This window comes from Dermacentor variabilis, chromosome 5 (genome assembly GCF_050947875.1).
Source record: "Dermacentor variabilis isolate Ectoservices chromosome 5, ASM5094787v1, whole genome shotgun sequence".
NCBI classification, from domain to species: domain Eukaryota; kingdom Metazoa; phylum Arthropoda; class Arachnida; order Ixodida; family Ixodidae; genus Dermacentor; species Dermacentor variabilis.
This window is the reverse complement of record NC_134572.1, coordinates 40,655,128-40,669,654: the sequence shown is the minus strand read 5'-3', so window position 1 is coordinate 40,669,654 and position 14,527 is coordinate 40,655,128. Positions and strand designations below refer to the sequence as shown.

The 14,527-nt window shown below is 43.6% G+C and overlaps 1 protein-coding gene across 7 annotated transcripts in view; it reads right to left on the bottom strand.

The window, feature by feature from the left end:
- LOC142582451 (bromodomain adjacent to zinc finger domain protein 2B-like) overlaps positions 1–14,527 on the bottom strand; it is a 119,725-nt gene that overhangs the window by 37,513 nt on the left and 67,685 nt on the right. For all 7 annotated transcript variants that reach the window (XM_075692186.1, XM_075692185.1, XM_075692190.1 and 4 more), the window contains 7 exons: positions 12,893–12,997; positions 11,984–12,093; positions 11,817–11,891; positions 10,714–11,206; positions 6,325–6,384; positions 2,700–3,825; positions 345–503 (listed from right to left, as the gene is read on the bottom strand). In XM_075692186.1, coding sequence (XP_075548301.1) covers positions 345–503; positions 2,700–3,825; positions 6,325–6,384; positions 10,714–11,206; positions 11,817–11,891; positions 11,984–12,093; positions 12,893–12,997 — 2,128 coding nt within the window. The remainder of the gene's footprint in view (positions 1–344; positions 504–2,699; positions 3,826–6,324; positions 6,385–10,713; positions 11,207–11,816; positions 11,892–11,983; positions 12,094–12,892; positions 12,998–14,527) is intronic.

Genomic DNA, 14,527 nt, shown 5'->3' with positions numbered 1-14,527 from the left:
GATGGTCATTAAGGGTTACGGACTGGATTCCAAGGGAAGGGAAGTGTAGTAGGGGGCGGCAGAAAGTTAGGTGGGCGGATGAGATTAAGAAGTTTGCAGGGACAACGTGGGCAGCCAGCAGGCCGAAGGCCTCTCCTAGCAATCTCCAACTGACCCTGTACTGCGCTAGCTGATTCCAAGTTGCACCTGCAAATTTCCTAATTGCATCACCCCACCTAATCTTCTGCTGTCAATGACTGTGCTTTCCTTCCCTTGGCACTTTTCTATTGCAGGTATTTATTTGCTAGTAATTTTAAGGTGACGTGTGGAAATAAACACAACACTGTCAGCTGAAGTGCACATACCCTGCTGGCTGTTTGGTATGCAGGTCACAGTTCCGTAGTTGAAGTTCTTTTCCAGTTGCTTCAGGAGAGCCTTCTCTCGGATTCCATTGCTGTGCAAAGATCCCATCAAGGTTCGCAGCTGGGCAGAATCAGTGATGCGCCACCAGCCCCGCAGGTACTCTGCATAGCAGGACACCCCGCTTACAATCACTCCTTGGTTTATCGTTACAGTAACAAGACCCATCCCTTATATAAATAGACATAATGCAAGGTAAACCCTGTGGCCATCCAAATTATACTTCACAAACAATGAAACTAAACAAAATATATGCTTAGTATGTAGCAGTTGCACAAACACGTTACTCAATATATTACGTTGTGTGGCTTTTTCTTGAATAGCAATAAAGAGGGACAGATACTGCTCCATTTATTACCTAACTATATAGGCATCTGTAGCCTCACAGTGCTGCGTTTATAACACCACCCCAGAGAAAAAAGAACACAAAGTGCAGTAGAGCCTCGTTCATACATTTCTTTCTTCTTTTTGGCAGGGGGGACAGAGAAATACATACTAATCGCGAAAACGTACAATCCAGAAACACTAAAAATTTTCATAGACTCAACTCTAGTTGGCATCTACATAAAGTGAAGCGTTCTGTGAATCTTTACAGCATGAGATGCTGATGCATGCTTATATCGTGAGGCCTGAGTGGCCAGAGATGCGCGCTGTCATCATCTTTGTGGTTTCAGCCAGCTAACATTCAGCAGCTTTTGGGCAGGGCACTTCGGAGGGAAGTTTTGACGTGCCCACTCAGTGAGAATTGTTGCCGCACGAGAAGATGACATATGTGATGCCTGAGCGACATGAAACATGTATTGTTGTTTTAAGACACAAATGCGAAATTGGGCTGGTAGGCAATGCTGCAATACAATTACATGATGCCGCAAAAAGCTCACTTTGTGCCGCCTGCAGCAGATAACGGCGGCGGATTTTTTAATGCTTATTAAAAGCGTGCAGTACACTTCCTATGCCGCATGCGTTGTGAAACAGGTTAAGATGCTTATTGCAACTGGTTGGCGGCAGGAGTGTGCAAATATCAAAATTCTTGCATACGAATCAAATATGAATATCCAGCTTCAAATATCGAATAATGATATGCACATGCATTTATTAGGAAGTTGGGTTAATCTGTTATGTTGGAACATTGCAATTGAATTGTCAACGTTAAAAAACTAGACTAGTAAGCAGTTATACTATAACATTGTGTGTCTGGCTCACGTTAACTTGAAAAATTGAGTCATTCCCACTAGCTGTCATCGCCAGCCTGTGCCTTATTATACCGCAACAAATGCCCAGAAACCCTAAGGCATTTGTGCCTGAGCCAGTTGTCCCTCATTGCACTTGCTGTCAAGCTATAAGCTCAGAACTGGAGGTGGCACTGATGAAAAATAAAGAAATAAATAAATAAACTTAAGAAAGAGGAAAGAGAAAATGAAGAAAGAAAGGAAAAGAAAAAGGGGTGGGTCGGCCAAGTGCACCCTTGCTGTCCGCAAACCCGTGCCCCTTGCTACTGAGAGGCTGGCTTTCCTGCATCCCACAAAGTTTAGACGTTCAGTGGCAGCATGAAATTGTCACACAATTAAGCACAAGATCTCTCCGATATTCCTACATTAGATGGAAACAAATGCTAAAAACCGTGCTTACTCCCACACAGCCAGCAATATATTCAATTTGATTAGAATATTCGTATCCAACCGAATATTCGAACATTTACAAATACTATACATTTGTCTAATCGAATATGAGCATTAAAATAAATATTCGCCCACTCCTAGTGATAGCTGTGAATGGCAATGTTCGACGACTCGCGAGGATGCATGTCTGCGTAATGCTTTTGTTAGCTACTATGCTCTTTTCTTGTGGTCCCATGGAAAACATTAGAGGGGTTCTACTGCAATTTGAATGACTGCAGTATGCGACTATTTGTGCCTAACAACTGCTAAACGCTGTGGGTACCCATGTTTTGCCCTTCATTGGTTCCGAAGTACATAACTGTCAGTAGAAAAAGTACAGCTGTGACATAGCTATACTTTTTACTGCTTTACTAGCTGTACATAGCTGCTTTACTGCAGGCCCTTATAGAGCCTGCCCAGAACAGGATCTTGAGAAAATAAAGAGCAAATAAAAGAGAGCAAAATTTATGACATTTAGTGCATACAGGACCGATGACAAAATTCAAAACAACAAGCACAAGCACTACACCTCCAGCTAGTAAAATATCTCCACACAGAACGCTGTCCCATTGACTACAAGCTGCAAGTAAATGTGAGACATCTTTAGCCACACAGAAGTAAGGAAGAGAATGATGCACCCACCTGGAGGCACAGGCTGTGGCTTGTCATATTGGTTGGTGGTGTCCTCTGTTTCTATCACACTCACAATTCGGCTGCTGCCCATTGTGGAGCCAGCAGTGGACGCTGCCTCTTCCTCAATGTCGTCGTCATCTATGTCTTTTGAGCCAGGAAGTCTCACCAGGGACCCTTCATCACAGGGCACCCGCGGCAGCAAGCTAAACCATGGCTTGGGCTTCTTTTGGGCTAGGTTCTTCAGCATCTGCTCTGCCGAAAGAGGAGTGGTGAAGCCACCCAGGAGTTGAGAAGCACCATCTTTCCCCATAGATGCCGCCACAGTGCTTGCTGCTGCCATCTGTGGCGATGAGCTCGGTGACGAAGAAGGTGGGGCAGCAGGGGCTGGGAACGTGCCACTGTTGAACAGCATGTTGCCCGCAATAATGGATGCAAAGAAGGGTGAATGCATCATCCAGCTCTGTTCCAGGGTTGGCTCCGGCAATGGACTCTTTTCCTTGGTCACTGGAACCACTGGAACAGAGGTTGCTGATGTTGTCACAGCAGAGAGGTTAGCCGCCGATGTTGGCACAGCTGCAGCAGAGGAAGCTTCTTTGGTAGCGGTGGATGAATTCTTCTCGTTGGAGTTTGGAGGTGGCTCGTCTTCCTTCTGCTTCTTCTCGAGCTCCTCATTGTTGTTGGATTCCGTCTTCTCGGCCATTTCAACTTCATTCTTGACCTCACTAGTCATCGAAGTGTCTACCTCAGTAACGTCGTCATCTGGTTGCTGCTGCTGCTTTGGCTCAGAAGGCTCCTGCTTCACAGGTGCAAGGGGGGGCTTGCTGCTGTCATCTGCTGCCTTCTCTTCCCCTTCCTCTTGCTTCTCCTCCTTCATGACAGTGTTATTCCCTCTGGCAGAGATGACCTCCTTGGTAACTGAAGAGTCCTCACTGCTGCTATCTTCCTCGTCGGCCATGTAATCGGTGGCTACAAAGTCACCCATGCCATCCTGCTCACAGGACTCCATGGCTTCCACAAAGATGCCCCCGGCAACAGGAAGCAGCCAGTAGCGGCGTCGAAAGCGATCTTGGCCCAGCATTACAGCGCGTATGCTGTTGCTTGCCTTGGCCACCTTGTTCTGGAACTGTGCCTGTTGCTGAAGGAATGCACATATACACACAGTGTCAGCTTAATGTAAAAGGTTGGACAGTTTATTTTTTATTTCTGTTGCATATAAGGTCTGTTCCACAAGTCTGCAAAGTAGGAGACAGAACAAAGGCTCTATGCCAAACTTCTAGTGATATTTGGCAGAAGTGATGCAGAAGTTGACCAAATGTTGCAACAGGTCTACAGAGAGAATGTCAAAGGGCTGTTTTCACGCCTGGCACAGTGCTTTTGAGAATTACGAGAGAATTTTCTCCCTACTTGCCGGATTTAGCTTGCTGCGACTACTGTTTTGTTGCCTAAATGCTAACTGGTGTAAAAGGAAAGACATTTCAGAAAAGTATTGATTGTGTACTGCCTCAAATGGGGAATATACTGAAGGTGACAATGTCTGAAAATGTGAAATAAATTTTATAAACATATCGCACTAACTTTTTGCTTTAGGCATACTTCAACCATGGTACTATAAGGAGATCAAGGTCAAAAAAAGGCATGGAGCAACTTTTAATGCCCTAATTCCCATTCATTGGCAACATGAGGCATCGGAAGCAGGAAGGGCAGGGAAGGTGTTCGCCCCTCGCCCTCTTTCTGTCTTGGGTTCTTAATGGGCTCAAATGCACTTTCTCAAATGGTTACATTCTTTGCCTTATACTATTAGTAGGAGTTTGCAAATACTCGATGTCATCAAATCACATGGCGAATGTTCGAATAATTTGATTTTTCTATATATACGTTGCAGAGACCCGTACACTGCCATTTGTCACATGCATCACGAAACCCCTCGTGCTCGATGCTGCCCAAGCAAGTGTTTCACTTTGTTTTCGCCACAAAAGGAGCGTCAAGTGTGCCACGAACAGGCCGCACCGGCTGATGCGCCGGTAGCGGACTTTGTCACTGCGAGTGCTCCCCGACGTCAGCGCGATGCGAGGATCACCCACACAGTGCCCGAATGCTGAAACTCCGCATAAACTTGCCGTGATCCTCCAGATTTCAGAATCTTTGACAGATGGCAAATCATGCTGAACCTGACAATGAGACACTAGGGTACTAGCGAGAGTGCTTCTGAAAAGAGTCCTGCATTTTAATCCACATTGGTTTAGGCTGGGAAAGAGAAAACATAAACACCTTATTAGCAACAGTTAAATAAGACAGAGCGCACCACCTAGCGTAAAGGTTTACTTATTTTGCAGCTTTAACATTTCACATCTGGGGAAATGAGAAATGATTGCACGTGGAAGCTGCATCGATTAAGCATCTGTTCCGAGCAACCAAAAGCACTGTCAAACGATGCAGGACTACTTGGCGGGGTAACACATGTGCAGCAGCCACTCACCCATAGCTTTCCCTTCATAACCACAGAAAGTTCTCTGTGAGTTTAATTCATTAGTTTCAGAGAAAAAAAAGGCGTGTGAGTCTGTTCAACAGAAATTATATTGCTAAAAGATATTTTCCAGATCTTCATATACTACAGTATTGAACTGTAATCAGTGCTGGCGTACTAATTTAGTCTTCCCTTGAATAAGGGTATAGACCATAGTATTAATTTCTATGTACCTAAGTTACTGATAGCTTGCTGCATTCTTATGCAATACTACAAGCCTTCCGAGCATCTGCAGTACCATATTTTCTTGCCCAAAATTTATAAGCATTACATTTTTGAAAAATCATGACATTAACGTGATAGTTAGGGAGCCCGAGTTGTAGAAAATCCAGTGTCGGCGTCAGTGTCCCGCGTGTGGCGTCATTTCAGTAAAAATATTTTCAGACCACACATACCTAGGTATGCATGGTTCCATGTGATGCGCAAGGAATTGATTGAACTAATTGAATTTCTCAAGCTAAAATACGTGGAAAAATTGTAAACTATGACTTACACACAACCTACAGACATGATAGCTCTTGGACTGTAATTTGAATATATAAGAAAACCTAATTCTGTTATGCCAAAACTCAAACAAACCCCTTTTCCAGCGTTTCTACAATGCATAGACTGGAGACGGCATCCACCACTTGCACACACTGGCGTGTAAATATCTCCATTCACGGAGCGGCGCACCCACTTCCTTGAAAGAGTTCCAGATGGTGCTCGCCTTCGCTGCATTGCGGCCCATGCATGAGGGCGCATTTCTACCAGAAAGCTTCCCTTCATGCATAGCATACGCCGCGAGCATTTTCCGGTAAACATTACGGTTACATATGCTGCAATTGCCGGGAAGCATGAGAAGCAGTAAAGGATCTTTGAATGCCATCGCATTCCACTCTTAAAGGCGAAGCTTAAGCATCCTTGAAATTTTTAAATTCGATATTAGACTTTTGTTTTTCTTGATTCGAATGGATATTCGATTAGAAATGTACTATCTGGTATTCACACAGCCCTACTACTTTGATTCTTAAGCATTCAAGCAGCTCTAACGCCATTGTTTGACAAATCTTGAGTCTACATCAATGCTACTTCATATCCCTCCACAAAACTAGACAGAAAAAGTCCAACCTTTGAAAGGTTTGCTATCCTCTTCTCCAACTCTTCGTTAGTGAGACTTGATTCACTGTCCTGTAAAGATATAACCACAATATACAGATGCGGTCACAAAGCATACTAAAAGGAAAGATGGTCTATTCAAGCACACAGCTGTTATTTCGAAATGCACTGAATGTTGAAATGCTGTTACTCGTCCTCTGGGTTGGCTTCACTGCACAAGGTTCCCAAACCATATTCAAGGTGAAGCAGCATGTGAGGAGTGTGTGCCACTGTCAAGAAGACTGAGCAGAACTGCATGTTTTTGTGCATTGTTTCTATCCAGGTGCAAGGCAAGCCAAACTTTTATTCGTCAACCCTTCACCTATGGTAGATGCATTTGACACAGAAAGATGCCATGGAGACATCAAAACGAGTGCACAAAGTTCAACAGTTGACAATGTGGAGACTGTGTAGCCACACAGCCGTGTAGCTGTGTAGTAGGAAAAAGCCCTTCAGCTATGTGTGGTTGTGACTAACAAAAACAAAAAATAGTTTCTCGGATCCCCTTTTCTTCTCGCTCATTGCATAGCGAAGGCCTCGAAGGCAGCATACGAGGGTTTACTGGCAAGTTACCTATTTTTAAGCACACATATTCTGTGATGCCTGCAACTAAAGAATGTTGCGCTTCCATTCTACATCTGCCGTCTTGGCCATGAGCGGCATTGGCTAACACCCCCCAGGCTAATGAGCACATATGCAAATATGCAAGAAAGTGGGCGGGATAGCCGCTGTGGTAGCTTATTTGGTAAAGCACTGCACACGTAATGTGAGAGATATGGGTGCGGCTCCCAGCTGTGGCCAGTTATCTTATTCACCCACTTTCATTTCCGTTTACCATATTATTTAACAAAACAACTACCGTATAGACCTGTGTAAGGGCCGCACCTGTGTAAGGGCTGCACCCCTAACAACTTGGAAGCCCAAAATTGGGAGGGGAGATATATATATATATATATAGAGAGAGAGAGATATTCCAACACAGAAGCAATCGAGTTTGGTGCCCCAATGCAGTGCATCGGCGAACTTTTGTGTGCTGCGTACTTCCGCATGCCCCTACTAGATCACGAGCTGCACGCTGACGTCTGATGCAATGGTACCGTAAAAACCGGAATATAGGTCGAACTTTTTTTTCAAAGAACAATTGCGAAAAGTCGACCCTCGTCTTATATACCGGACATTAGTGGAAAAACTATGGAAGTCTTGCAACAATGGGCGGATGAAGTAAACAGCCGCCTTCGCCATCGCCATCAGCAGCAGCACGGTGTGGCAATATTGTGGCACCGGAATTTTGCGTTTTTATTGTCACAAAGTTATGTTGGTTAAAGGCTGCGTTTTCACATTTTGTTTCAAAATAATCGGAAGCCGACGTCAATGCACCATCGCCTTCAAGAAAAAGGCGATTGAGTATGCGGTAGCCCACGGCAACCTGGCAGCACAGCGCGAACTTGGAGTATCCGTAAAGAGCATTCGGTAGTGGCGGAGGCAAAAGCAACGTAGCAACTTGCAGCAACCAAAAGAAAACGTCATTTCGTGGGCGGATCGCAGTGGACCGCAGAACTGGAAGGCAAGGTTGCAGAGTTCATCCGGGAGCTGCGTGTAAGATCGCTGCCTGTGACTGCCAAATGCATCCATTCGAAAGCGGTAGAGATCACGCTCGCCTCTGGACTGGGCAGCGAGAAGCACTCGTCATCCGGCTCTAGTTCGGACAAATCTGATCAAAGGCGTTGCTCTGATTCGGAGTAGTGCTTGCACAATTCGTGCCCTTTTGTGTACTGTACACCCAGCCAATTTTTAACATTATCGCGCAACCATCGACCCGAGTGTTTATCAGCACCTTATCACGGCACCTAGCGGCGAAATAGCAAAAGTAAGCGCATGTGTACACATGCGCGTATCTCATTTGTTTCGCTGCTCAGCGCCGTTAATAAGGTGCTGACAAGCACGCGGGTCGATAGTCGCGCGCTACTGTTAAAAACTTGGCCAGGTGCACATGCGAGCAGCACTTAAATAAATACTGTCATCATTGTGCAACCGGCTGAGTCGCATTTGTTTCAAAGTAAGGGTGTCTTTCGGTACTTTTGCCATCGAAAAAGATTTTTTTCATTTTTAGAATTGTTAGTTGAGGGATCAACCTATATTCCGGTCCGACCTATAGTCCAGTTTTTACAGCACACCCGAGGAACCAGGGTGTGCACAAGGCTCCGCTGGCACCATTTTGACCAAAAGGTTCAGTCCCATGCAATGGCCGCACCTCGTCAAAATTGGGAAGATAAAAGTGCGGCTTTTACACGAGTCAATACTTTCCCTTATGCTTTCTCTGGCTTCACTATCTATTACTTTCTATGGCTGTGATTGACGGGTGAGAAAGGCTTACTCTGGCTGAAAGCTGGGCTAGTTGTTTACTGGAATTGCGAAACATGGTTACAGCACAAAGAAGATGAAGGACTGGTGCCCGTCCTGTGAATTTTATGTATGTATTCGTCTTCCTTGGCACTGTAACCAGGCGCACTCGTAAACACATAAATAATGCTGCTAATACTATTACCAGTTTCTTTCCTGCCCTACTTTATCATCGCTGATAATAGGCTGACACATCATATACCAGTAAATATAGTACTTCTGATCAAAGCAAAAAATAAATGCTACCACAAGAGAACTGAGCTGTTCAAATGAACACATATCTACAAGGGTCATTCAATTCATGATGAATCAAGCCTCCTTCCACCAGTTCTGCTGGTAGTCAGGTCCAGACTTGAAGTGAAGGCCTTTGCCTTTGGTGCTAGCTCCAAGTTCTTCTAAAGCAAATGCAGAAGTGGCTTCTACTAGTTGTTCTCTACATGCCTGCACTATGTGCTGACACTGCTTTGCACTCGGATGAGTAGAAAACAGCGGAGCTCTGCTACCATAGTCGCACAGTGCAATTAACAGTCGTGTTACCACGGTTTACACCAGTGCCTTGAAGTAAACAAAATTAAACCCTTTAATGTGATTAGTTTTGTTCCAAACTTTATCTGTTTAAATTTGAAGGCAAATATATATGTGAATCCTTTTAGCATACCAAGTGGTAGGCTCTGGGAAAAATGCACATGCACACGTGTCTGTATTATGATGCTCGGTATCAAGACAACGCCAAACGCATGCTATTGTGCTTTGCACGAACGGCGCAAATGATAAGCTTCGCCCAAATGAACAGGAAATAATGTGCTTAAATTCTTTAAAAAGCACTTGATTACAATATTGCAGCGAGGCTTCTGCAAACATGTGAGCCAAATATTATTGCACTGCATGCTGCAGGGAATTTACAATCTTGCGTCACAAGCAGTGAACAGTTGCTTGCTCTCGCATCCGCAATGATGTCATTAGAAGCATTTGGCCCACTAGTGCTATTGGCTAATTTCGCAATTGCAAGTGCATTTTCAGTAACACATAATTGCAAATTTTGAGTTAAATAAACAAGAAATACATATGTCTGCAATCTCAAAAAGATAGAAAAGTAATTTCATCTTTGCTCTATGCTTAATTGCTTCTGCTGCACGTGGCCTTCAATGTGGCAGCAGCATGCTGCGTGGTGTAGTCTACTACGGCCACCACAAGGGGCCGCGACAAGCCCTTTCGCCGCTGCAACCCTCAAACTTTGGCAAACGCTTTGCCCTCTTGGCTTTTTCACTACGTATACATGACGACAATTTTCTGTGGTAACACAGCCAAAGCTACGCGCACGCATTCGCAAGTGCAATTCTTCTGTTCTTGAGTTATTAGGCCAAGTATTGCTGAAGTTATGCTTGCGGATTATATGACCAGGAAAACCAGACATTGACACGCGAAAGTCATAAAACTAGGAACAGCATGAAATGGAAATCCCTTTCCTAAGAAATTATTTTATTATCTATTAAATAAATCTTGAGCAAAAACAAACATAATAAGTAGTATGGTTTGTTTTATGGTACGTAGCTTGCAGTTGCATACATTCGCTGGCTACATGCAGATGTGAAGAACAAAAAATGTGTGCTTTGGCTCCGTAGCTTTCACTGCAGTTAAACAGAAAGTTGTCGCTGGGTGTAGCTTCCAGCATGCTAGCAGAGATGAAAAGAGAGAGAATGCCGGGTATCGGCACAAGAACTCCACTTATAGTTGAAGGATTCGAAAAATTTTTGTGGCACAAGATTTGTGAGACAATGTACTTTACAGTGAGGCCATTCTACAATTAGTTAGAAAAGTGTTTCAAGGCCTTTTTAAGCGCGACTATTACTTTAGTCAGGTACCCTTTGTCAGTGAAAGGAGGCTAACTTGTGAAATGAGCGTATGCCAGTGTGCCATCAAAAGAATGTTACTTTCAAGCAAGTCACAACCCTGTGCACTCACCTCTTCCTCTTCCGCATTGTCTGCCTCCTGAGGGTCATCGCTTTCGTTGCCACTGTCGTTTGCAGGGTCCTCATTGTCTTCTTCCTCATCTCGGCCACTTTTGCTTGCCTTGTCACCAGCCTCACTGGCTGTCTCACCCTTGACACTGTTCTCCTCGGAGTCCTTGTTGGTCGGCGTCGCCGAGCCGCTTGCGGTAGTGGTATGGTTTGGGCACACCTCACTGGTAGCTGTGCTGGTGGCGTTGCTGGTGGCGGCATTGGTGGTGGCGGCATTGGTGGTGGCGTTGCTGGTGGCGTTGCTGGTAGTGTTGCTGGTAGTGTTGCTGGTAGTGTTGCTGGTAGTGTTGCTCGTAGTGTTGCTAGTGGTTGTGTTGGTGGCGGTGTTATTGTTGTTGCTGTTACTACTGCTGTTTGCTGCTGCAGCAGCAGCATTGTTTTCTAATTCTTGTTTTAAGATGGCTTTCCGTTGCCTGCTCTGTTGCGTACTCCTAAGCCTGTTATAATGGGAGATTGAATGTCACAGTTAGGCTGAAACATTTTAAATCTGGCTGGACACAGCAACCAAGAAACATGTACATCTGTCATAAAGCAATCACTATTGACCTTTCAAGCTAAAATAACACATCTTGCCATGCAGACACAATTTGAAAGGAGAAGTGATGCAACACCAAGTGTCAAGGTCAACAAGCCAAAACACTTTTCACGCTAGAGGCAATATGCTTGTCGCTTCCAAGTTTACCCTTTACGTGGAGATTTACTTTGTTCTTTTCTTTTTAACTTTAGAGAAAGACAAAAACATTTGGATTAAATTCGGGTTTTTACATGTCAAAACAAAGATCTGATTATGAAGCATGCATAGTGGGGGACTCCGGATTTCACTACCAATTTTCACTACCTGGGGCCTATTCAATGTGCACCCAATGCAGTATACATGGGTGTTTTTGCTTTCCGCCCCTATTGGAATGCAGCCACTGCGGCCGGAATTTGATCCTGTGCCCTTGTGCTTAGCAGCGCCACGCTGTAGCCGCTAAGCAACCACGGCGGGCAAAGAGAAAGGAACAAAGGAAAAAGCACCAGGGTTAACACAAAGACCAGTGTACTTACTTGCGTAGTTCACCTTCAGCAAGCCACTTGTCTTTCCTTAATGTGATCACAGTTTCTATGCTGCTGTCCACTTGCCTGCATATCAAAAGGCATCAAATATAAGCTCTTCACACTTTAATTGGGTACAGGCATTGGCCAAAAAAGCAAGCTTCATTGCCCATACTTACCGGACTACTGCTCGGCTACATAGAAGCTCATTGCATAGAAAGGCCATGATTTCAGACTTCTGTGTCGGATTTAGAGCCAAAAAAGGCTTTTCAGTTACCCACTGATACATCTGAAGGAAGCAAAAAGATGCAGTCTACTGTCAACAACTTTTCAACATATTTGCCAACAGCATTACTTCATGCAAGCCTGTAGCATGCGTAGCTTGATAAATGAATTTAACATGTAGCATGCGTAGCTTGATAAATGTGCATTAAAAAAAATAAACACACAAGCCTCACTGTAGTGATTGCTAGTTGATTTAACACTCAACAGTCCGAACATGCAGACTGTGAAAGTGTAAGCCGTAAACCCTTTAATGACAGCACATATAAATATGTTCAAAAATGCTTATTTTTTATCTAAACGTGCAAAACACATATAGGATACGCATAATCAATGAAAATAAAAAAATATTTTGCGGAAACTTTTTCAGCAATAGGGAGAAAATGTGAGGCAGAAAACTGTTAGTGGGCTACACCAGACAAGGCTCATCACATGTGAACCACAGGTATACATTTCATTTGCTTTACATCACTTGTGTGACCCCACTTCAGACAGAGATCCATCTGTCTGTCTCCTCTGACCGTGCCTTCAAAAAAAGAAAGCAAGTCACATGCCTAAGTTACGCTTCCTCATCCTGAGTTTCTGCTCTAAATTAAGAAATGACACTTGCTGCCTGTCAGTCAGTGTTGGCAAAAGACATATAGTAGCTAGAAACTTTGTACTCAAAACCAAACCAAAACTCCGCAAAAATTAAAAAAAGAAAACATGGTATGTTGCCTGTAGGCAACAAACATCAATAAAGTTTTGAATGTGGTTTGTGACCAGCAGTACTGGCAAAGCAGCTGCAATCACCTCTGGAAACTTACAGCACATTCCTTGTCAAGAGCCATGAAATACAGATGTAGGGCCTCTGTTACAGTATCATTTGTGATTGTGGCGTCCTTCATGTGTTGCCCAAGGACTGTAATAGCCTGTGAATTACAAAGCAGAAGAGGTTAAAACTATAACCTGGCATTTTTTTTTAAAGAAAAAGATGTCTACAGCCTTACACATGTGTGTTATTACAGGCTGGAAGAGAACATAAAGAAGAAAAACAAGCATGAAGCAAAACTGGTAAAATCGCATAACTCCAATTGCAAAGAATGATGCAAATTGCATTAGAAAAAGCAAGAACTATTAAACACAACAGTGCTCCTCTTGAAAGGCAGCAAAGACCATCCATTAATTATAGTCACACGATGAGAGAGCCAGTGTGGGACATATCAAGGAAGGAGAGTTAATTTGAACCCAATTTATTAGGAAAATCTAGTAATTTGGACTTGCTATCTGATTTCAGCAAACTTATGCACTATTCAAGGGCCTTGAGCACTTGCACTTATTACGAGGTATTTGGTTGAGTATGCTTGTCATACACAGTCAAATGCATGCTTTTCAACCAATGTCAACCAATAGGCATAAACGTTTCAAAGGGCGTTTTAGAATCTATTTGCTATGCTAAACTTCAAGCTATAGGCAACAACACTTAGTTTGGTTGCTTGGTGTTTTGTTTTCTTTTCTTTACTTTTTTCTTTCATTCATATATTTATTCCACCTCAGTAATTTTTTTTTTTTTTCATGGGCACCGTTTTCTGATGCTCTTTTTATTATCTCTTTCAGAGACACGATAGCCCACAACCTCCAGCGAAGCAGGTAATAGAGGGGTGCTGTGCACACGGCCATTGACACGCCGGATGACGCAGGGCCATGTCACCGGCCTTGTGCACAGTACTCTTATTCTCAATTCTACACCCTAGCTGTGTTAGTAGCACCTTTGGTCATTGCCGCACCCACCCACCTTACCCCTCTCCCCTTTAGAAGAACCCTACCGATATATACTGTGCCAAGGAAAGCATATGTTGCCTCGAAAAACACTATTCCATTTGTTGAAATGTTGGCTCCCGCTTTTCCCTTGTTCTCGTTTTGCTCATCATCTTGAATTTCCATCTCCTGCCTTCCCCGTGTATTCTATATTCTAGTAGTTTATCTGTGCCAAGCAACTGCTGAGAAAGATCAAAATCATTTCTTTTCCTTAAGTCCACCCATTTTACTTTTTGTGTGTAGTGTTCCTTTAGGTTTAACCGAAACTTCTACATAAGTGCTAAATGTAAGCAATGCAGTGAAAATAAAGCAAGTCGAACCTCAGGTCAGCCTTTGTGAAGTAGTAGAGCTTGCAATAAACATGGTACATCACCTCTATGGGTGCCAAAGCCACTTGTGCATAAAACCAACAGAGGACACCGCTTTTCATGCCTGCCTTATGAACTGGAATTTCCTGTGCATTCAGTGACTTCTAAAACAGCAATCTACCTCCTACAGACATAAGACCTTTACAAAATCAATTACAAATACCTGATAGTGCAGTGATATCCAAGTCAAACCCAACATGGAGATACCTTCATCATATATTCATTATAAACATATATTCATTACACACTGATATTGATCAGCAATATTTTAGATTT